The 20,740-nt window shown below is 39.0% G+C and overlaps 1 protein-coding gene across 1 annotated transcript in view; it reads right to left on the bottom strand.

Annotated features, from left to right (window-relative positions):
- Positions 1–20,740, bottom strand: part of MEIKIN (meiotic kinetochore factor) — a 128,619-nt gene that overhangs the window by 63,695 nt on the left and 44,184 nt on the right. Inside the window, exons 9-11 of the mRNA XM_064275371.1 lie at positions 16,743–16,813; positions 10,425–10,505; positions 6,804–6,923 (exon numbers count right to left, since the gene is read on the bottom strand). Coding sequence (XP_064131441.1) covers positions 6,804–6,923; positions 10,425–10,505; positions 16,743–16,813 — 272 coding nt within the window. The remainder of the gene's footprint in view (positions 1–6,803; positions 6,924–10,424; positions 10,506–16,742; positions 16,814–20,740) is intronic.

Here is a 20,740-nt window from a genome sequence, read left to right as displayed (position 1 = left end):
ATTCTTTGCAATATTACCCATAATTTGTTATGATCCACACAGTCGAATGCCTTTGCATAGTCAACAAAACACAGGTAAACATCTTTCTGGTATTCTCTGCTTTCAGCCAGGATCCATCTGACATCAGCAATGATATCCCTTATTCCATGCCCTCTTCTGAACCTGGCTTGAATTTCTGGCATTCCTTGTAGATGTACTCTCACAACTGATTTGAATGATCTTCAGCAAAATTTTACTTGTGTGTAATATCAATGATATTGTTCGATAATTTCCACATTCTGGGAGGTGAGAAATCAAAGCACTATACTATACATGGAGCCCTGGTGGCACAGTGGTTAAGTGCTCGGCTGCTAACTGAAAGGTCAGTGGTTAGAACCCACCAGCTGCTCCATGCGAGAAAGATGTGGCAGTATGCTTCCATAAAAATTGCAGCCTTGGAAACCCAATGGGGCAGTTCTGCTCTGTCCTATAGGGTTGCTATGAGTCAGACTTGACTCAAAGGAACCAGTAGACCATACAAAAACTGGTACAATGTAACCTGAAGGTAAACTGTGATATGCTAAAGATGTATACCGTAAAACCTAAAGCTACCACTAAAATAACAAAACAGTTACAGCTAATAAGTCACCAAAAGAGATAAACTGATGATTCCAAAGGAAGACATAAAAGGGGGAAAAGAAACAAAAAACTGAAAGGACACAGAGAAAACAAATAGCAAAATTATAGGCCCAAGTTAGTTTCTCATACAAAAATTTATACACATATTGTTACATGACGTTAGTTGCAATCCCTATTAACGTGACAGCATACGCCCCCTTTCCATCTTGGGTTTCCAGTGTCCATTCGGTCAGCTCCTGTCCCTTCCTGCCTTCTCATCCTGCCTCCTGACAGAAGCCACCCATTTGGTCGCATGTATCTGCTTGAACTAAGAAGCACACTCTTCACAATGTTATTTTATGTTTTATAGTCCAGTCTATTCTTTGTAGAGGGAGCTTCAGGAATGGTTTTAGTTCTGGGTTAACAGAACGCCCAGGGCCATGGCTCTGGGGATTCCTACAGTCTCAGTCAGACCGGTAAGTCTGGTCTTTTTACGTGAATTTGAGTTCTGCTCAACACTTTTCTTCTGCTCCGTCAGGGACTCTCTGTTGTGTCCCGTCAGGACAGTCATTGATGGTAGCCAGGCATCATCTAGTTCTTCTGGTCTCAGGCCGATGGAATCTCTGGTTTATGTGGCCTTTTTATCTCTTGGGCTAATATTTTCCTTGTGTCTTTGGTGTTCTTCATTCTCCTTTGCTCCAAATGGGTTGGGACCAATTCATGCATCTTAGACGGCCACTTGCAAAGTTTTAAAACCCCAGACACCACTCACCAAAGTTGAATGCAGAATATTTTCTTAATGCCAACTGACCTAGATGTCCCCTGAAACCATGGTCCCCAGACCCTAGTCCCAGCTTCTCTGTCCCTCTAAGTGTTTGGTTTTCTTCAGGAGACTTCCTAGCTTTTGCTTTAGTCCAGTTGTGCTGACTTCCCCGTATTGTATGTTGTCCTTCCTTTCACCTAAGATGATCCTTGTCTACTGTCTAGTTAGCGAACTCCTCTCTCCCTCCCTCCCCACCCTTATAGCCATCAAAGAATGTTTTCTCCTGTGTTTAAACCTTTTCTTGAGTTCTTATAATAGTGGTCTCATACAATATTTGTCCTTTTGCAACTGACTAATTTCACTTAGCATAATGCCTTCCAGGTTCCTGTCCTGGGGCAACAGAAGGTCTGGGGGCCGTGACCACTAGGGTCCTTCCAGTCTCAGTCAGACCATTAAGTCTGGTCTTATGAGAATTTGGGGTCTGCATCCCACTGCTCTCCTGCTCCCTCAGGGGTTCTCTGTTGTGTTCCCTGTCAGGGCAGTCATCGGTTGTAGCCGGGCACTATCTAGTTCTTCTGGTCTCAGGATGATGTGGTCTCTGGTTCATGTGGCCCTTTCTGTCTCTTGGGCTCGTAATCACCTTGTACCCTTGGTGTTCTTCATTCTCCTTTGACCCAGGTGGGTTGAGACCAATTGATGCATCTTAGATGGCTGCTTGCTTATCGGTTAGAATTTGTTGAGGATTTTTGTATCTATGTTCATGAGGGATATTGGTCTGTGATTTTCTTTTTTGTAGTGTCTTTACCTGGTTTTGTGTCAGGGTTATGCTGGCTTCATAGAATGAGTTTGGGAGTATTCTATCCTTTTCTATGCTCTGAAATACCTTTAGTAGTAGTGTTGTTAACTTTTCTCTGAATGTTTGGTAGAATTCTCCAGTGAAGCCATCAGGGCCAGGGCTTTTTTTTGTTGAGAGTTTTTTCTTTTTTCTCTTTTTTTATTACCTGTTCAGTCTCTTCTTTTGTTATATGTTTATTTAGTTTTTCTACCTTAGTTTGTGTTAGTTTAGGTAGGTAGTATGTTTCTAGAAATTTGTCCGTTTCCTCTAGGTTTTCAAATTTGTTGGAGTACAGTTTTTCATAGTATTCTGTTACGATTCTTTTAATTTCAGTTGGGTCTGTTGTGATGTCACCCATCTCATTTCTTATTTGGGTTATTTGTTTCCTCTCCTGTTTTTCTTCTGTCAGTTTCGCCAATGGCTTATCGATTTTGTCGATCTCTTCACTTTTGGTCTTGTTGACTCTTCCAATTGTTTTTCTATTCTCTATTTCATTTATTTCTGTTCTATTTTTATTATTTGCTTTCTTCTGGTGCCCGAGGGCTACTTTTGCTGCTCTCTTTCTATTTGTTTGAGTTGTAGGGTTAATATTTTGATTTTGGCCCTTTCTTCTTTTTGGATATGTGCATTTATTGCTATAAATTGACCTCTGAGCACTGCTTTTGTTGTGTCCCAAAGGTTCTGGTAGGATGTATTTTCATTCTCATTTGATTCTGTAAATTTCTTTATTCCGTCCTTGATTTCTTCTATAACCCAGTAGTTTTTGAGCAAGGTGTTGTTCAGTTTCCATGTATATTTGACTTTTTTTCCTTGCTTTTTCTGTTATTGATTTCTACTTTCATGGCTTTATGGTCAGAAAAGATGTTTTGTAATATTTCAGTGTTTTGGATTCTGTTAAGGCTTGCTTTATGGCCTAATATAGTCGGCTGCTGTTGAGTGGAGTGTTCTGTGTACATGTATAAGGTCAAGTTGGTTGACTGTTGCATTTAGATCTTCCATGTCTTTTTTCAGCTTCTATCTAGATGTTCTGCCCTTCATGGAAAGTGGTATGTTGCAGTCTCCTACTACTATTGTGGAGCCATCTATCTCACTTTTCAATGCTGTTAGAGTTTTGTTTTATGTATTTATTTTGGAGCCCTGTTGTCAGGTGCATATATATTTATTATGGTTATGTCCTCCTGGTATACTGACCCTTTAATCATTATATAGTGCCCTTCCTTATCCTTTGTGGTGGATTTTGCTTTAAAGTCTATTTGTCAAAGATTAATATTGCCACTCCTTCTCTTTTTTGATTGTCATTTGCATGATATATTTTTTCCATCCTTTGAGTTTTAGTTTGCATCTTTGAGTCCAAGGTGTGTCTCTTGTAGGCAGTGTATAAATGGATCATGTTTTTTTTTTTTTAATCCATTCCTTCACTCTCTGTCTTTTTACTGGTGCATTTAGTCCATTGACATTCAGAGTAATTATTGATAGGTATGCATTTAATCCTGTCATATCAATGTTTTTTTTTTGCATGTGGCATTGACAGTTTTGTTCCACTTAATTTTCTGTGCTGAGTCGTTTTTCTTTATGTATTTTCTTTTCACCTTTTTCATTATTGCTGATTTTATATTTGCCAAGTCTTTACGTTTTTCTTCTTTTTTATTTTGATGTGTAGATTTGTTAGTTTCCTTTGTGGTTACCTTAAAATTTACCTCTAGTTTTCTAAGTTTAAATCAATCTTTTATTTCTTGATATCACCTTAACTTCCTCTCCATATGAAAGATCTACGACTACATTTTTTAGTCTCTCTTTTTTGTTTTAATGTTGTCATCTTTTACATACCGACGTCTCTGTTTCCCTATTTTCAGTGTTTCAGCTTTGACTTATTTCTGTGACTTCCCTATCTGAGTTGATATCTGGTTGTTTTGTCCTGTGTTCTAGTCTTGGGTTTTTGTCTGACATTATTGGTTCTGTAGCCAAAGGACTCCCTTTAGTATTTCTTGTAATTTCGGTTTGGTTTTTACAAATTCCCGTAACTTCTGTTTATCTGGAAATGCCCTAATTTTGCCTTCATATTTGAGAGACAGTTTTGCTAGATATATAATTCTTGGCTGGGAATTTTTTTCCTTTAAGGCTTTATATATGTCATCCCTTTGCCTTCTTGCCTGCATGGTTTCTGCTGAGTAGTCAGAGCTTAGTCTTATCGACTCTCCTTTGTAGATGACTTTTCATTTATTCCTAGCTGCTCTTAAAATTCTCTATCTTTGGTTTTGGCATGTTTGCTTACAACATGCGTTGGCGACTTTCTTTTGGTATCTAGCCTGTGCAGGGTTTCTTGGATAGATATCTTCTCGGCTTTCACAATATCAGGGAAGTTTTCTGCTGGCAAATCTTCAACAATTCTCTCTGTATTTTCTGTTATCTCTCCTTTTTCTGCTACTCCAATCACTCCTAGGTTATTCTTCTTGACACAGGCCCACATAATTCTTAGGGTTTCTTCATCTTTTTAAATTCTTTTATCTGATTTTTCCTCAATTAAATTGGTGTCAAGTGCTTTATCTTCCGTCTCACAAATTCTGACTTCCATTGTCTCAATTCTGCTCCTATGTGTTTCTTTTGAGTTGTCTAATTCTGAAATTTTATTGTTAATCTTTTGGGTTTCTCTTTGTTGTCTCACTACAGATTGTAGCAGCTTATTAGATTTGCCATTCTGATCTTGTAAAATAGCTTTCATAAATTTGTCTATTGCTTTGTCTGTGTGTTCCCTGGTTTGGTCTGAGTTTTGCCTCATTTTCTTCCCGACCTCTTGAGTTCTGGATAGTAATCTTTGGAATTCTACCTCCTGTATTCCAAGATCTTCTGTTCCTCCAGGAGGTTTCCTGGTTCTTTGTTTTGGCCGCTTGCTAGAGCCATCACAGTCTGCCTCTTTATGTGATTTGATATTGACTGTTATCTCTGAGCCATCAATAAGTTATTATATTTATTTTATGTTTGCTTACAGTGTCCTAGTCTTTTGTTTTTTGATATGCCCAAATAGGGTGGGCATGGAGCTACTTTGGTTATTGGTGTCTTTGAAGCTTCCATGCTCTCTCACCAGGTGGTTAGAGCTGCTACTAGGTGTATGAGCCCAGGAGTCCATTTACTTTTCTTGTGTGGATTCAGCTCAGGTATCCAGGCTGTTGTTCACCGAGTATGTGGTACAGGCTCTCATCTACAGTCCTAGATGGGCAGGGCTGCATAATGGTGATTACAGCAGGCACAGGTATCTGGCTGCAGTAGTGGGTTATGTGCTGAGCAAGGTAGGGGCTGATGGCTACCCCCGAGTGCCTAGGTGGAAAGCGTATCCCTCTTCCCTAGAGTGCGTAGGTGGGTGGGTTTTGTAGCCAGACTTTGGGTACCCAATGCTTTTGGTTGTAAAGACTGGGAGGCACCACTTATTCTTAGACCCCTGTCATGGGTGGCTAGATGGAACGAGTGAAGCCACTAGTCCTCAGGCCCCTGATATGGGTGGCTGAAGACTGCTTAACAGCCAGGGAGGTGTCAAATGTCACGAATCTGCCACTCCCCCTTAGTTGTTGCAGTTGAAAATAGGCTTTAGGTATATACCCTGTTGTACTATGCTAATGGAGGCTTACCCTGTTGAATGGGCCCACACAGGTCCAGGCAGAGATGAAAGGCATTTGAAGTCCACAGATCCCTTATGCCTATGCCTAGGCAAAGGGGCAGTGCCTGCCCTGAGTTCCTGGCTTAGGTGGCGTGGCAATTTTTTGAAGGCGTGAGATTGTTTTGGGTGTGGTTACTCTTGTACTCTTGAGCACCCGGCTTAGGGGAGCTGGTGGCTTCTTTTTTGTTTGTTTCCTTGTTTGTTTGTTTGTTCCCTCCCCAAAGCTGGGATACTAGCTCAAGCATGACAGGTTCCACTCTGGCCTTGAGGGCGCCGCAACCACTGAACACTGCCAGGCCAAAACTGGAACAGAGTAGGGAGGGGGCGGGTGAGGGGAAGAGAGGCACTTCCCAGAGAGGGAAGGGTTATTTTGATCCTGAGCAGTAGGTTAGATGCTTGCACTTTACTTTCGCAGATCCAGCACTGCTCCCCCTAACTCCAGAGGCTTGCGCAGACAGACTCTCCACCGCCTAGTTTCTCCTGAAATGGTAAAATGTGTCTCGAGCGCCTACTGCTTGCCTCAGCCCACGTGTGGCAGCCAATCCAGCCTGCAGGGTGCTGGCTAGCTCAGATCTGGCACTTCTTCGCTGCTTCTGAGCTTTCCTTCCCTCCCCCTGCCACTCAGTCCAACTCCTCAACTTTGTCTTTGATGTTCAGAGCTTCTAGATTGTCATATATAGTTCACTTGTTTTTTGGAGGTCTTTGTTGTAAGAGGGACCACAGGAATGTCTGACTATTCCGCCGTCTTGGCCCCACCTCTCCTTCCTGTTTTTTAATATTCCAAATCCCAAACACTTTGTGTTTGAGTTGTGGCAGCCTAATATCCTTTATTTGGGATAGTAACTGATAGCTGACTGCACGTGTAGATGATGTTGTCTTAACTGGATTACAGACTTCTTAAAGTATCTCATATAAGAATTATTTATTTTAGTAACTGAAGGAAAAATTGAACACACTACCTCATTTGAAGGGTCCTCTTGTAAACTTGACATAGGAACAATTTCATTTGAATTAACATAATTGCTGACAACTGGAAATAGTTCTTCAAAAGATGCTTTTTGCACTGAGGACAAATCAATCTACAAAAGAATATATTACACTTCTGTAGAACTAAATGTTGCAAAAGCAATTACATTTTAAGTAGTCAACGGAAAGTTGAAAATACTATCTCATTAGAAGATTTTCTTGAGAACTTGACATAGGAACAATTTCACCTAGCTTAACACAATTTCTGGCATTTGTAAATGGTTCCTAAAAACATGCATTTTTAACAAGAAACAGATCAATCTATAAAGAAGAATAGATATTTTGCATTGAACACTACCAAAAAAACCAGACCAAACCTGTTGCCATTGAGTCAATTCTGACTCATAGCAACCCTATAGGACAGAGCAGAACTGCCCAAGAGTTTCCAAGCAGCACCCGGTGGATTCAAACTGCTGACCTTTTGGTTAGCGGCCGTAGCTCTCAACCACTACGCCACCTGAGCTTCCATTGAACACTCCCAAAACCAACCAAACCCAGTGCCGTCGAGTAGATTCTAACTCATAGTGATGAGTCATTGAACGCTAAACCAAAAAGCCAAACCTAGTGCCATTGAGTCGATTCCAACACATAGCGACCCTATAGGACAGAGTAGAACTGCCCCACAGAGTTTCCAAGGAGCGCCTGGTGGATTTGAACTGCCAACCCTTTGGTTAGCAGCTGTAGCACTTAACCACTACGCCACCAGGGTTTCCTCATTGAACACTAGAGACCTTTAAATCTCTGCCTCTAATACAGAACTCTCTCCTGAGCTCAAGATCCATATTTCTATCTGGTTACTATCATCATGACATATGTCCTACTCAAAATCAAAATATATAAAACTAGACTCAAGATCCACACTCCTTGGGTGAGGACTCCAAGGAGCTTTGGCATGTTGACCTGCTACATCTGACTAGGATAACTGGCCTGAACTTAGATGAGACTAAAACTTAGGTGCCTGGGATGGATTATGAGTTTCTCTGGGGAAAGGCCGGGGGGACGCAGTGTCTACATTTGCCTAGCTCCTCTTCCTCTCAGGAATTCAGAAGGATTTCATGCCTATCTATGTGTATCATGGAATAGTTTTAGGAAGGTCATGTTAAACTGAGATCCTAGAAAACAAAAATCTCCCAAAGGCCCTTGAGTAAATTAGCCTTCTCTAAGGTGGCCACCCAAGGACCGACAGCTTGTAATTGAGGGCGACCTACATGCCTCATTTGGTGGGAGCAAGCTATGGAATTTATCAAATGGCAATTAGTCTCAGACTCATTTGGTAACAAAATGTGGACTTCAAAATGTCAAGCCATGAAGTGTTCTTAAAAGTATTTTAATTTTATTCATTAAAAGACACTGATATATACCTACAGAATGGGAGAAAATACATGTAGTCCTCGATTTATGACATATTCGATTCACGCGACAACAGCACTGATGACTGTTTTTCTTTTTTTTTTTGGAACATCTTATTAATAATATGTACAACACACAATGTTGTAGTGCATAATTTGCTGATGTTATCATTTGTAGATGTTTAAAGATTGGATTTATAAGGATTCTGATAAGAAAAGGCAACAATAATGAAACTAAATAATGAAAACTAAAAAAAAAGAGGCATTTGACTTACGTCAGAACCAACTTACAATAAGGTCATCAAAGCAGGTAGTCAGGGACTACTCATATTTGCAAATCATATATCTGATAAAGGACTTCTATCCAGAATATAGAAAGAACCCTTACAACCCAACAATACAAACAAAAATAACCCAATTAAAAAATAGGCAAAGGGTTTGAATAGACATTTCTCTAAAGAAGATATATAAATGGCCAATAAGCACATGAAAAGATGCTCAATATCATTAGTCGTTAGGGAAATGCAACTCAAAGCCATAATAAAATACCACTTCACACCCATCCACTAGGATGGTTAAAATAAAAAAGACAAATTATAACAAGGGCAAGTGAAAACATGGAGAAATTGGAACTCTTATGCATTGCTGGTAGAGATGTAAAATGGTAAAGCCACTCTGGAAACCAGTTTGGTGTTTCCTCAAAAAGTTAAAAATACAGTTATCATATGACCCAGTAAGAGAAATGAAAACTATGTTGATGGAAAAACTTGTACATGAATGTTCATAGTAGCATTACCTGTTGCCCTGTTGCCGTTGTGTCGATTCCAGCTCATAGCAACCCTATACTAGCATTAGTCACCAAAAGGTAGAAACAACCCAAATATCCATGAACTGATGAATAGATAAATAAAACGTGGCATATTCATACAATGGACTATTATTCAGCCATAATAGGAGTAAAGTTCTCACACATGCTACAAAACCGATGAACCTCAAAAACATTATGCTAAGAAGCCAGACACAAAAGGCCATGTATTGTATTATATCATTTCATTCATGTGAAATGTCCAGAGTAGGCAAATCTATAGAGACAGAAAGTATATCAGTGGTTTCCAGGGGCTGGAGGGTGAGGAGAGGATGGGAAGAGACTGCTAATGAGGTGATGAAAATGTTCAGGAGTTAAACAGTGGTGATGACTGCACAACCTTGTGAATATAGTAAAAAACCACTGAATTATATACTTTAAAATGGTTTTATGAAATATGAATCATATCTCAATAAAAAGATGCTATTTAAAAAAAAAACTTTTTAGTTTTTTTTATTTGTAAAATGGCCGTTAAATTAATTTTCTAGGGAGAAAAACTTCATTTTGGTACATTTATTCCTGATCTATAAATTTTTAATTCCAAATATCAAGTGAAATCACTCATTTTCTAGCAAAGAAATACTAACTTTTAGAACACTGGAAAGAGTGTTTGTGAGTAGAGTGCTAAAAAAACCTCTTCCTCAGCATGAGAATCTGATCTTTGGTTAACTTTCTAGTCCCCTTCCCCTAACAGCCTGGTAAGAGTCAACTGTAAGGACTTTAACTGTGTTAGTAGGCAATATTGCTGGATTGGTAAATTTTATCTATACTGGGAAAATCTATGAATGTAGTATAAATAAATAAGCTGTAAAATATAACTATAAATAAATAAATACTGTAAAAGTTGTCACTCATTGGGTTTCTTTCAGTACGGTCACTCTTGTAAGTAGGCATGTCCCTTGCAGGGGGTTGGGGGAGGTCCTGGAAGTTATATTTATGTGTTGTTATGAAAGATATTGACTCCCTGAGTAGTGAGGTTCCTGCACTCACTGGATATGTATGTCATCTCCTTGCTCCTGACCTGTCCCCAGACTGGTATGTAACTAGCTGTGAGGACTGCTCCCACTGAACGGGGACACTTGCTGCTGTCCTGCTGGCAAGTTTCATTCCTATTGTTCAGTTCAACCTAAGAATAACACTGGTCAGTGCTGCAATATCCTAATCTTTCTTTCTTATATATAGAAGGGTATACAGTACTTCCAATGAAAGTGTGTGCAACATAAAAACACAGACATCATTTTCAGCAGCCAATATTCCCTTGGCATGACAAATATTTTAAAATGGGAGTGGAGGGAGTCAGAAAATAGATATTACGAGTGCCAAATGCTAATAAAACTTACCACAAAACCACTTGTCTTTGAAGATGGAGTACTTGTTAACAGGCCTCTCCTTTTCTTTTCAGCAATAGTGGGATTTGTTCTCTATAAATGTTTTGTGATTAACAGAAAGAAATAAGGTACTTTTATACAGTAAAACCACAATTTAAACTTAACAGAATAGATCATAATGTGTCATACTAATAAAATCTTTAATCTATTAATTAAATTTTAAGCCACCACACAGGTAAACAAAGACAGGGAGGGGCAGACCAAAAGAGCAAAGAGAGGACGGAGGAAGGAAGATAGAAAGAGAAAAAACAGAAACAGAAGACAAATGAAGATTGAGAGGAAGAGATGGAGAGAGAAGACACAGATTGAAAGCAGAAAAACAGAGACTGACAGAGAAACATAGAGAATAAAAGACAGAGAAGGTCAGATAGAATAAGAGACCAAGACAAAGATGGGAGAAGACAGAGACAGCTTGAGACTAAAAAGAGAGACAAAAACAGGGAGAGCAAAGAGACAGAGGTAGAGAGTCAGAGCAAAGAGAAACAGAGTGATAGAGAGAGTCTAAGAGAGGATACATGTAACTTTATTTCTAACAATCAAGTGCTTTTTTAACTCTTGGGTTCGTTGAAACAACCATGTACTTCTGATTAATCTCTATTTTTGGTTAGGCGTTTATTATATGCTACCAAGTCTAGAATCCAAACTCAGGGACAAAACTTGAACATCACAGAAAAGTTTTTCTTCCCTTCCTTCCTTCCCTCCTCCCTTCTTCCCTCTTACCCTCCTTCCCTCCCTCTCTTCCTCCCTTTTTTTCTTTTGCCTTCTGGTTTTAAATCTCTTAAATTAGTTGTTGGTTTAAAACATAATCTGGAATAGTATATTCAGAAAATTTTTAGCCAAAAAATTCTTTTATGGGTATATTTACCTGGTACACTAAATATGTCAGCTCACTAATTTATTGGCTATAAAAACCAAAAAAAAAAAAAAAAACCCCGTTGCTGTGGAGTCGATTCCAACTCATAGCGACACTACAGGACAGAGTAGAACTGTCCCATAGTCTCCAAGGAGCGCCTGGTAGATTCAAACTGCTGACCTTTTCATTAGCAGCAGTAACACTTAACCACTACCTCGCCAGGGTTTCCTTACTAGCTATATAATATAATCTTCTAATTTCTTCATCTGCCCAATGGGGATTATACTCCTGGGAATTGTTGTACAAGAGTTAACAAATAATACATGTAAGAAGAGTCTATAGTGCCTGGCAAGTAGAATATACTCAATGATAGCCATTATTATGTCATTGCGGCATCCATGGAGGTGCTCTGCTTAGATTTCCTTTAAGAAGTAACCGGCTGCACCACTGCAAGGAGTGGTTAGCCAACAGCCTCCAGATATAACATCTTTAGAATGTGCTTCAGCTTTCAGGCTAAGGCCATGTTCTTCACAGGCAGAGCCCAGCCAATGTCTAAGCACAGCAGAGGTAACAGGGCCTGGTCATTTCTGCCCAACATAAAACTCCTCTAGTGGGTTATCTTTGTTCCGGAGCTCCCCATTCAGTTGGCCAAGATTATGTCAGATCTGCATTGAGTACGGCTTCCCCCTTGCTTTCCTTTCTCAGGTATTACTCTCCCAACAAACACTGGATTGAACACTTGTACTCCTAATTCTGTCTCAATATCTGCTTCCCTGTGGTCCCAACTATGAACTGTCAGACCAATTTTACAAATATCAGCCTGCATATAGCTAGCAAGTATATAGCTACCCTGTGTTCTTCTCCTATATTTGCTAAGAAATTATGCATGTGTACATCTTCCCAATAACTGCTTTTTCTTTTTTATAGTCTTTTCAAGAATTATTTCTTAATAAAAGACCAGTGCTTACCAATTCAGGTTCCAGAGGCTGAGACAGCAGAACTGATCCACCTGTATTGCTTTCTACAGAAAACCTACGATGACATGCTGGAACCTTGATTTTCAGATGACAAGGGTTTAACTTTGTTTGAATATTTATATCTCTAGGTTCAGTATCTTCCTTAAGCTGAAACAAATTAATAATAATCATGAAACACATTTCACAGTGCTATATAGGCATTTCTAGTACTTCTCTGATATACAATTTTTAAATTATAAAATATATGTTTTATTCCCTCAACTTGAAAAAAGTTTTTGAGATAAATATTTTCTAGAAAAAAGTATGGTTTTCTATATATTTAAGGAAAAAAATTTGTTGAAAGACAAAAGTTTCAAATCCATTCAGCTCAAAAAATGTCCCTATCACATTTAAAGTAACATCTCCCTAACAGTGTTCTATGAAAACAAATAACAAGATCTATTTTTCAACATTTAAAACTGAGTTTTAAAGGAATTGCTAGGTATATTTATATAGACATCTTTATTATACAATAATCTGCCTGTAAGAGACAGAAAGTCATCTCTAGGACATCAGGAAGCCACAACTATAAGACAATGCGTTGCCTTACCAACTAATCCCTAAATTGAAAACTACAGACTGTTCAGTGATTACTTGTCTAAAGTTATATATCTTGTTCTATACTTCTAATATACGTTTGTAATATTACTCAAAGTTTAAATATACTGTATTCAGCATAAATGGGGATGACAACTTGAGTTGGGTCCTAAAAGAATGACAGGACTTTGAGTGGGGGAGGGGATATATATAGTGGAAGAGAAGGAAATAGAAGAGGTGTAAGGTACATCCCAAGCAAAGGAATGAACAAGGTTGTGGGGCAAAGAGTGGAAAATCACTGGCATCTACCGACTTTTTTTTCTTACTGAAGATTTCATACTTTGCTCATAGCTCTTTTCTTGCTCCTGTCATCATTTTCAGCAATTTCATCATCCAAGTGAATAACTCATCCAATCACCTAGCCTCTCAGGTCCTAAACTGCTGCATTTCTAACCTTTTATCCTTACGCCATTTCAGTTAGCCACTTCATAATCAAATCTTAGCCCTTATCATCGAAAGAAACTACAGAATCACCAATTCAAGTAGTTTCCTATATTCTTCTAATCCCTGCTACAGCGTCTTCATGAAACAACCTTCCCCTTCATTGAAATCTCCAATTCACTGAATCTACCATTTTCTCTTTATCTCTTAGCCTTTCCCTGTCTTCACTTCAGGAGTCCCTGGGTGGTGCAAAAAGTGCTCGACTACTAACTGAATGGTTGGTGATTCGAACCCACCCAGAGGCACCTTCTAAGAAAGTTCTGGTTATCTGCTACCAAAAGTCAAAGCCATGAAAACGCTATAGAGTACAGTTCCACTCTGCACACATGAGGTTGCCACGAGTTGGAATCAACTCAAGGGCAACTGACAGTCTTCATTTCCTTCCCTATCTGGGTTATATGCCACCATCCATCATTATTATAATTACTTTCCTAACACTCTCTCCTATTACACATGCTTGACAGATTCTCAGCCCTAGATAAACCCTAACATTCATATCCTTTGCACCTCCAGTGCAAGTGAATACTAGGGAAAGTTGTACAATCTAGCATATTGAAGTTACCACAAACTCAAAAGGAGTAGCCAGAAACTGGCAACTCTGCTGTACTTATCTAGTTCTTCATGACAATTTCATACATGCTTCATTTTCCTTAAACCTCTAGCTTCTTTCACTCTACCATTCTCAGCTGATGGCCTTGCCTCACATTTCAGTACAACAACAGGTGCCATCAGACAGAATATCACCACTTAGGATTCATAATTTTCAGGGAACAGTGAAAAACAAAAATGCAGCGTCTCTTGTTCAAAAACTATTAAGAATTTCAAGATGGCAACGGTACGGTACTAAAACAAGCATGGGGTCACACACCCACGAAGTCGGCCCTGCCACCACAACATCTACAAATCTACCACAATGGAAGTATCTCTCTACTTTTAAAGATCAGTTCTTCCACATGTATGCCAGATTCCCTCCTTCCTCATATTTCCAAAGACTCCCCTCTTCCATATAATGATACAAGGAAGTTTTATTTTTAAATAGCTTTGAGATATAATTCATGTACCTCATAAATCAGTCATTTAAAGTATAAAATTTAATAGTATTAGAAGGTTGTGCAACCATCATCGAAATTAATTTTAGAACACTTTAACCACCCCCAAAAGAAATTCGGTACCTATCAACAGTCAATTCTCATTCTGCCCTCACCAGCTCTAAGCAACCACTAATGTACTTTCTGTGCCTGCAGATTTGACTATTCTGGACATTTACTATAAATGGAATCATGAAATATGTGGCCTTTTGTGACTGGCTTCTTTCACTTAGCATAATGTTTTCAAGGTTCAGGTATGTTGTAGCATGTATCAACACTTCATCCCTTTTATTGTTAAATAATATTCCACTGTATGGATATCACATTTTATTTACCCATTCAACAGTTGATGGACATTTGGGTTGTTTCTGCTTTTCTACTTTTTGGCTATTATAAATAACACCGCTGTGAACACTCCTGAACTAGTTTTTGTGTAGACTTGTTTCCACTTCTCTTGGGTGTATATACCTAGGAGTGAATTTGCTGAATCATATGCTAACTCAAATTTAACATTTTGAAGAACTGCCAGACTGTTTTCCAAAACAGCTGCACCATTTTACATCTCCCCCAACATTACATGTACACATATGAGGGTTTCAATTTCTCTACATTCTTTCTAACACTTGTTGGTCTTTTTTATTCTAACCATCCTAGTGGGTGTGAAGTGGCATTCGTTGCAGTTTTGATTTGCATTTCCCTAATGAAGTGGAGCCCTAGTGGTGCAATAGTTAAGAGCTCAGCTGCTGACCAAAAGATCGTCATTTCGAATTCAGCAGCCTCTCCTTGGAAACACTATGGAGCAGTTCTACTCTGTCCTACAGGGTCACTAAGAGTCGGAATTGACTCGTTGGCAATAGTTTTTTTTTTTTTTTTAATGACTAAGATGTTGAGCATCTTTTCATGTGCTTATTAGCCATTTATATATCTTCTTTGGAGAAATATAAGAAAGTTTTTTATATACTATAATCCTAGGGTTGGTAGAGCTGTACTAAGGGAGAGTCACCTGTTAGGAGCACAGCTTTTGAGAAGGGGCAGAACATATGACAGCAAAAGAAAAGCCATTTAATGCAAAACGTGACAAATGCAAATTACCAAGATGTTTGATTTATATACTATTGTGTGAGATATCCCATGTTCCACATCCTCTTTTGAAACCGGCCTGAATTTCTGGCAGTTCCCTGTTGATATACTGCTGCAGCTGTTTTCGAATGATCTTCAGCAAAATTTTGCTTGCGTGTGATATTAATGATATTGTTCTGTAATTTCTGCATTCGGTTGGATCACCTTTCTTGGGAATAGGCATAAATATGGATCTCTTCCAATTAGTTGGCCAGGAAGCTGTCTTCCATATTTCTTGGCATAGATCAGTGAGCACCTCCAGCACAGCAACCATTTGTTGAAACATCTCAATTGATATTCCATCAATTCCTGGGGCTTTGTTTTTCGCCAGTGCCTTCAGAGCAGCTTGTACTTCTTCCTTCAGTACCATCAGTTCCTGATCATATGTTACCTCTTGAAATGGTTGAACGTCAACTAATTCTTTTTGGTATTAATGACTCTGCACCAAAGCAGACAATGTTCCGCTGCTATTCATAAGGTTTTCACTGGCTAATTCTTTTCAGAAGCAGACTGCTGGGTCCTTCTTCCTAGTCTGTCTTAGTCTGGAAGCTCAGCTGAAACCTGTCCTTCATGGGTGACCCTGCTGGTATCTGAACACCAGTGGCATAGCTTCCAGCATCACAGCAACACACAAGCCCCCACAGTACGACAAACTGACAGACACGTGGTAGAGTGTTGAACAACCACTCAAATAGTAGCTCCTGCTACATACAAAATAAAGTTCAAATTCCTCCCCAAAGACTTCCAGATTCCAGGATGAATGTACTGACTCACAAGTATTCCTCAGCATAAAACACTGCTCCATTACATAGTAAATTTCTTATTTTTACCTTAAATTCATGAGTAATATCAAAACCAAACCTGTTGCCATTGAGCTGATTCTGAATCATAGCAACTCTATATAGGCATCCAATTACTCATAGGAAGTTGGAAAAACTGTAAATTTTAAATCCTTTCATTAAACTTATATAGAATATATATCCAACTGTATGCTGTGTAGGTTTTTCACGAAACTGAATAATCTAATTGCTAAACTCCAAAAATGTTTTAAAGTATTAAATAGCTGGAAAACAATTCCTATAAAAGTATTGGTTAAAAATATATCCTGTATTAATGAAATGTATGGCTTGTGTAGTTATTCTGCTTCAATACTTGCTTTTTTCTTTGTTTTTTCAGGGGCTGGAGGGCAAGTTTTCTCAGCAAGTAAAACTTCACAAGCTGCATTATCTATAAATAAAAACATACTTTAGTGTTCTATTTAACCAGTCATTGACTGGGAATACAGAGGAGAAGAGGCCTCAAACTTTGACAAACTGATTTTAATCTGTGCCTTTGTAATAGTTTTAAAAGAAAAACTTAGTATATTTGACTATCTGGCTTGCTATAATCATGAAAAAAAAAATCCTTAAAAATATCTTTATTTTAAAAGCTTCTGAAGTAAGTAAATTCTATATAAAATTTTTTCCCTTCAGTTAGCAGAGGAAGTTGAATGTGATTAAAACTGTTCATTCACCAAAAACTCTCCTGTATTCCCAGGTTCCCTTTCTACTGCAAACTTAAAAACATCCCCAGGCTTCTCTCACCTTACAAAAAACTTTTTCTGTACCCCACATTCCCCTCCTGCCACAGCCTTTTCTCCTCTTGTCCATAGGTAAGTTTGTACGAAGGGTTATTATCTACACATAGTAACTTTACTTTCCCAGCTTTCTTTTTATTCCCAAACCCACTGCAATCCAGTTTTAGTTCCCACCAGTATGAGTAGAAATCTTTCCTATCCTTACCTCACTAGACCTCAGTACAACAACAGGCATGAACATCCTTCCTCTTTGGCCTCTTCTGTGGCTCCTCTCCAGTCTTGACTCTTCCCTTTTCCTCACTCTCCAGACTCATTCCAAAGCAACAAATATTTACTGATGTCTGCTATGTGACAATTCTATCTATCATATGTACTTAATACTGCAGATTAAGCTCTTCTTTATTCGTAATACCAGTACTTTTGTTTAAGCCACCAAAAGATTCCCCTTTAGATTATTTCAACAGCTTTTCAATTTACCTCCCTCTGTAGTCCGTTCTAGTGGAACAGTGGTTAAAAGCTCAGGCTGCTAACCAAAATGTCAACAGTTCAAATCTACCGGCCACTCCCTGGAAACCATATGGGGCAGTTATACTCTGTCCTACAGGGTCGCTATGAGTCGGAATCAACTTGACGGCAATGAGTTTGGTTTTGGTTGCAGTCCATTATCCTCCCTGTATGCTTAAAATGCATGCCTAATACATAATATCCTCTGCTTAAAACTCTTCAAAGGCTTTCTGCCCTCAAGCTCCTTAACTTGCTATATTGAACCATGCTTTTTATGATCCCTGTGTTGCTTACATATTCTCTAGCCTTATCACTGAGGCTAATAGCATTCCAGATTAAATACTGGATGCCTAGTTAAATTTCAATTTCAGATAAACAACAAATAATTTCTAATATAAGTATGTCCCTGCAACAGTATAAGCTGTGTAACAGCTACTTATACTGAAAAAGTATTCATTGCCTATCTGAAATTCAAATTTAACTGGGCATCCTATATTTTTATTTGCTAAGTCTGGCAACCCTAGAAGCTAACCACTCTTCCCATCTTCACCTCCCAAGATAGAGAGAAGTAGGTGGGTTGGAAAGTTCCTTAGGAGGTAAAACTGTTAACAGATTTGGCATTAGATTAGATATGGGAAGTGACTAAGAGGGAAGTCCAGGATGACCCCCAGGTTTCTGGTTTGATAAACTCCATTTACTAACAAAGATAGGGGACACTGGAAGAGGACTAGTCTAGGTTTAGGATATAAGAATTTTAGGTTCTCAATCCTCATTTTATTTAATCTCTCAGTAGCTTTTGTCATAGCTGGGATCCCTCTCTCCTTGAATTACTCTCCTCTCATTAGCTTCTGGGACACCAGTCTCTCCTGGTTTTTCTATTATTTACTAGCCACTCAGTTTCAGTTTTCTTTCCTGGATACGTCCGCTTTTCCCCCTTTTTTTTTTCTTTGTGCTTTAGATGATGGTTTACAGAGCTAACTAGTTTCTCATTAAACAATATACATATTGTTTTGCGACACTGGTTGCCAACCCTATGACATATCAACATTCTCCCCTTCCTGATTTGGGTTCCCTACTACCAACTTTCCTGTCCCCTCCTGGCTTCTTGTCCTTGCCCTGGACTGGTGTGCCCATTGAGTCTCGTTTTGTTTTATGGGCCTGTCTAATCTTTGGCTGAAGGAGGAGCCTCAGGAGTTGACTTCACTCCTGAGCTAAAAGGGTGTCCAGGGGTCATACTCTCAGGGTTTCTCCAGTCGCTGTCAGACCAGTCGGTCTGGTCTTTTTTGTGTGAGTTAGAATTTTGTTCTACATTTTTCTCCAGCTCTGTCTGGGAACCTCTACTGTGATCTCTGTCACAGCAGTTGGAGGTAGGAGCCGGGCATCATCTAGTTGTGCTGGACTCAGTCAGGTAGAGGCTGCAGTACTTGTGATCCATTAGTCCTTTGGGCTAATCCTTCCCTTATGTCTTTGGTTTTCTTCATTCTCTCTTGCTCCAGATGGGCAAGACCAATGGAGTATCTCAGATGGGCACTCACCTTTTCCCTACTTGTAAATGTTGGAGTGTCCCACTACATTCTTTTTACATGCCTCTTTTCAATTCCTAGGTGATCTAATCTAATTCTATGGCTTAAAAACTCTGACTCTAAATATACATCTACAGCCCTAGCCTTTGCCCTGAACTCCAGCCTCCTGCAACACAAACTGCCTTCATGATAGCTCCACTCAAAGGCTAATAAGTCTCTCAGTTTTTTAGTGTATTATTGAAGTGTGCTAGATATATAGTAATTGACACAAGTCTTAACTGTGTATGTATTTACCCATGTAACCAACACCCAGATCAAGATACAGAACATTTCTAGCACCTCAGAATTTTCTCATATATCCTCTCCAAGTCAATACACCCTTCCCAAAAGTGACTACTATTCAGATTTCTATCACCCAAAATGATCTTGCCTGTTCCTGAACTTTATATATAGAATTATATAGTATATGAATGTTTGTACCTCATTTCTCTCATACGATATTATGTGCTTCAGCTGACAGATCAAATATGCTCAAATCAAACTCTCATAACCATCCTTTCAACTTGTTGTGTCTCATAATGCTCCCACCTAGTTGCTCAAGCCAAGAATTTAGGACTCATTCTTGACTTCTATTTTTTCTCTTACCTTACCCAACATACAGCCCACTTGGCAAACACTGGCAGATCTGCCTTTAAAATATATTCTAAATCAGACCACCAATACCACCTTAGTCCAAAATATCATTATCTGACCATTTTAATAGTGTTAACAAGGTATCCTTGCTTCCTCTTGCCCCCTTAATCTATTCTCCACATGGTAGCCAGAGTGATAATTCTAAAATATCTAAACATTTCATCCTTCTGTTCCAAGATTTCAATGTTTCACATCATATTTAAAATAAAATCTCTAGTCCTCATCATGCCCTGTAAGCCCATACATATGCACCTGACTAGCTCTCTGACCACACTTCTGCCTATTTATTTCACTTTCTCTGCTCTAACCACACTAGCCTCTTTCCTCATCCTCAAACACACCACACACATTTCCATCTCATGGTCTTTCACTTGTTCTCTTTGTCCAGCATGGGCAAGATCTCTGCCTTCAGATCTTCACATGGCCCACTCTCTCACTTCAGGCTCTGCTCAAATGTCACTTCCTTAGAGAGGCCTATCTTGACTACCCTATCTAAAATAGCATCTCCAGTCCCACTGTTTCTGTTTACGCTGCTTTGTTTTCCTTCATTGCTCTTATTTCTACCTGATATTGCATATTTACATGCTTATCTGTTTATAATCTGTCTTTTGCGCCAGGCTACAACAGAAAGCCCTGGTGATCTACTTCCATAAGATCACGGTCACTGAAAATCCTATGGACCACAGTTCTACTCTGAAACACATGGGGTTGCCATGAGTCAGAATGGACTCAAGGGCAACAAGTTTGTTTTTTTCTGGGTCCCTCCGCTATAATGTAAACTCTATTAGGGCAAAGACTTTGTTATGTTCCCCAGCAACTAAAACAGTTCATGTTACTCTGTAAGTGCTTAGGAAGTAT

Source organism: Loxodonta africana, chromosome 2, assembly GCF_030014295.1.
Source record: "Loxodonta africana isolate mLoxAfr1 chromosome 2, mLoxAfr1.hap2, whole genome shotgun sequence".
NCBI lineage: Eukaryota > Metazoa > Chordata > Mammalia > Proboscidea > Elephantidae > Loxodonta > Loxodonta africana.
Note: the sequence above shows the minus strand (reverse complement) of the source record. Positions and strands in the feature narration are given on the sequence as shown.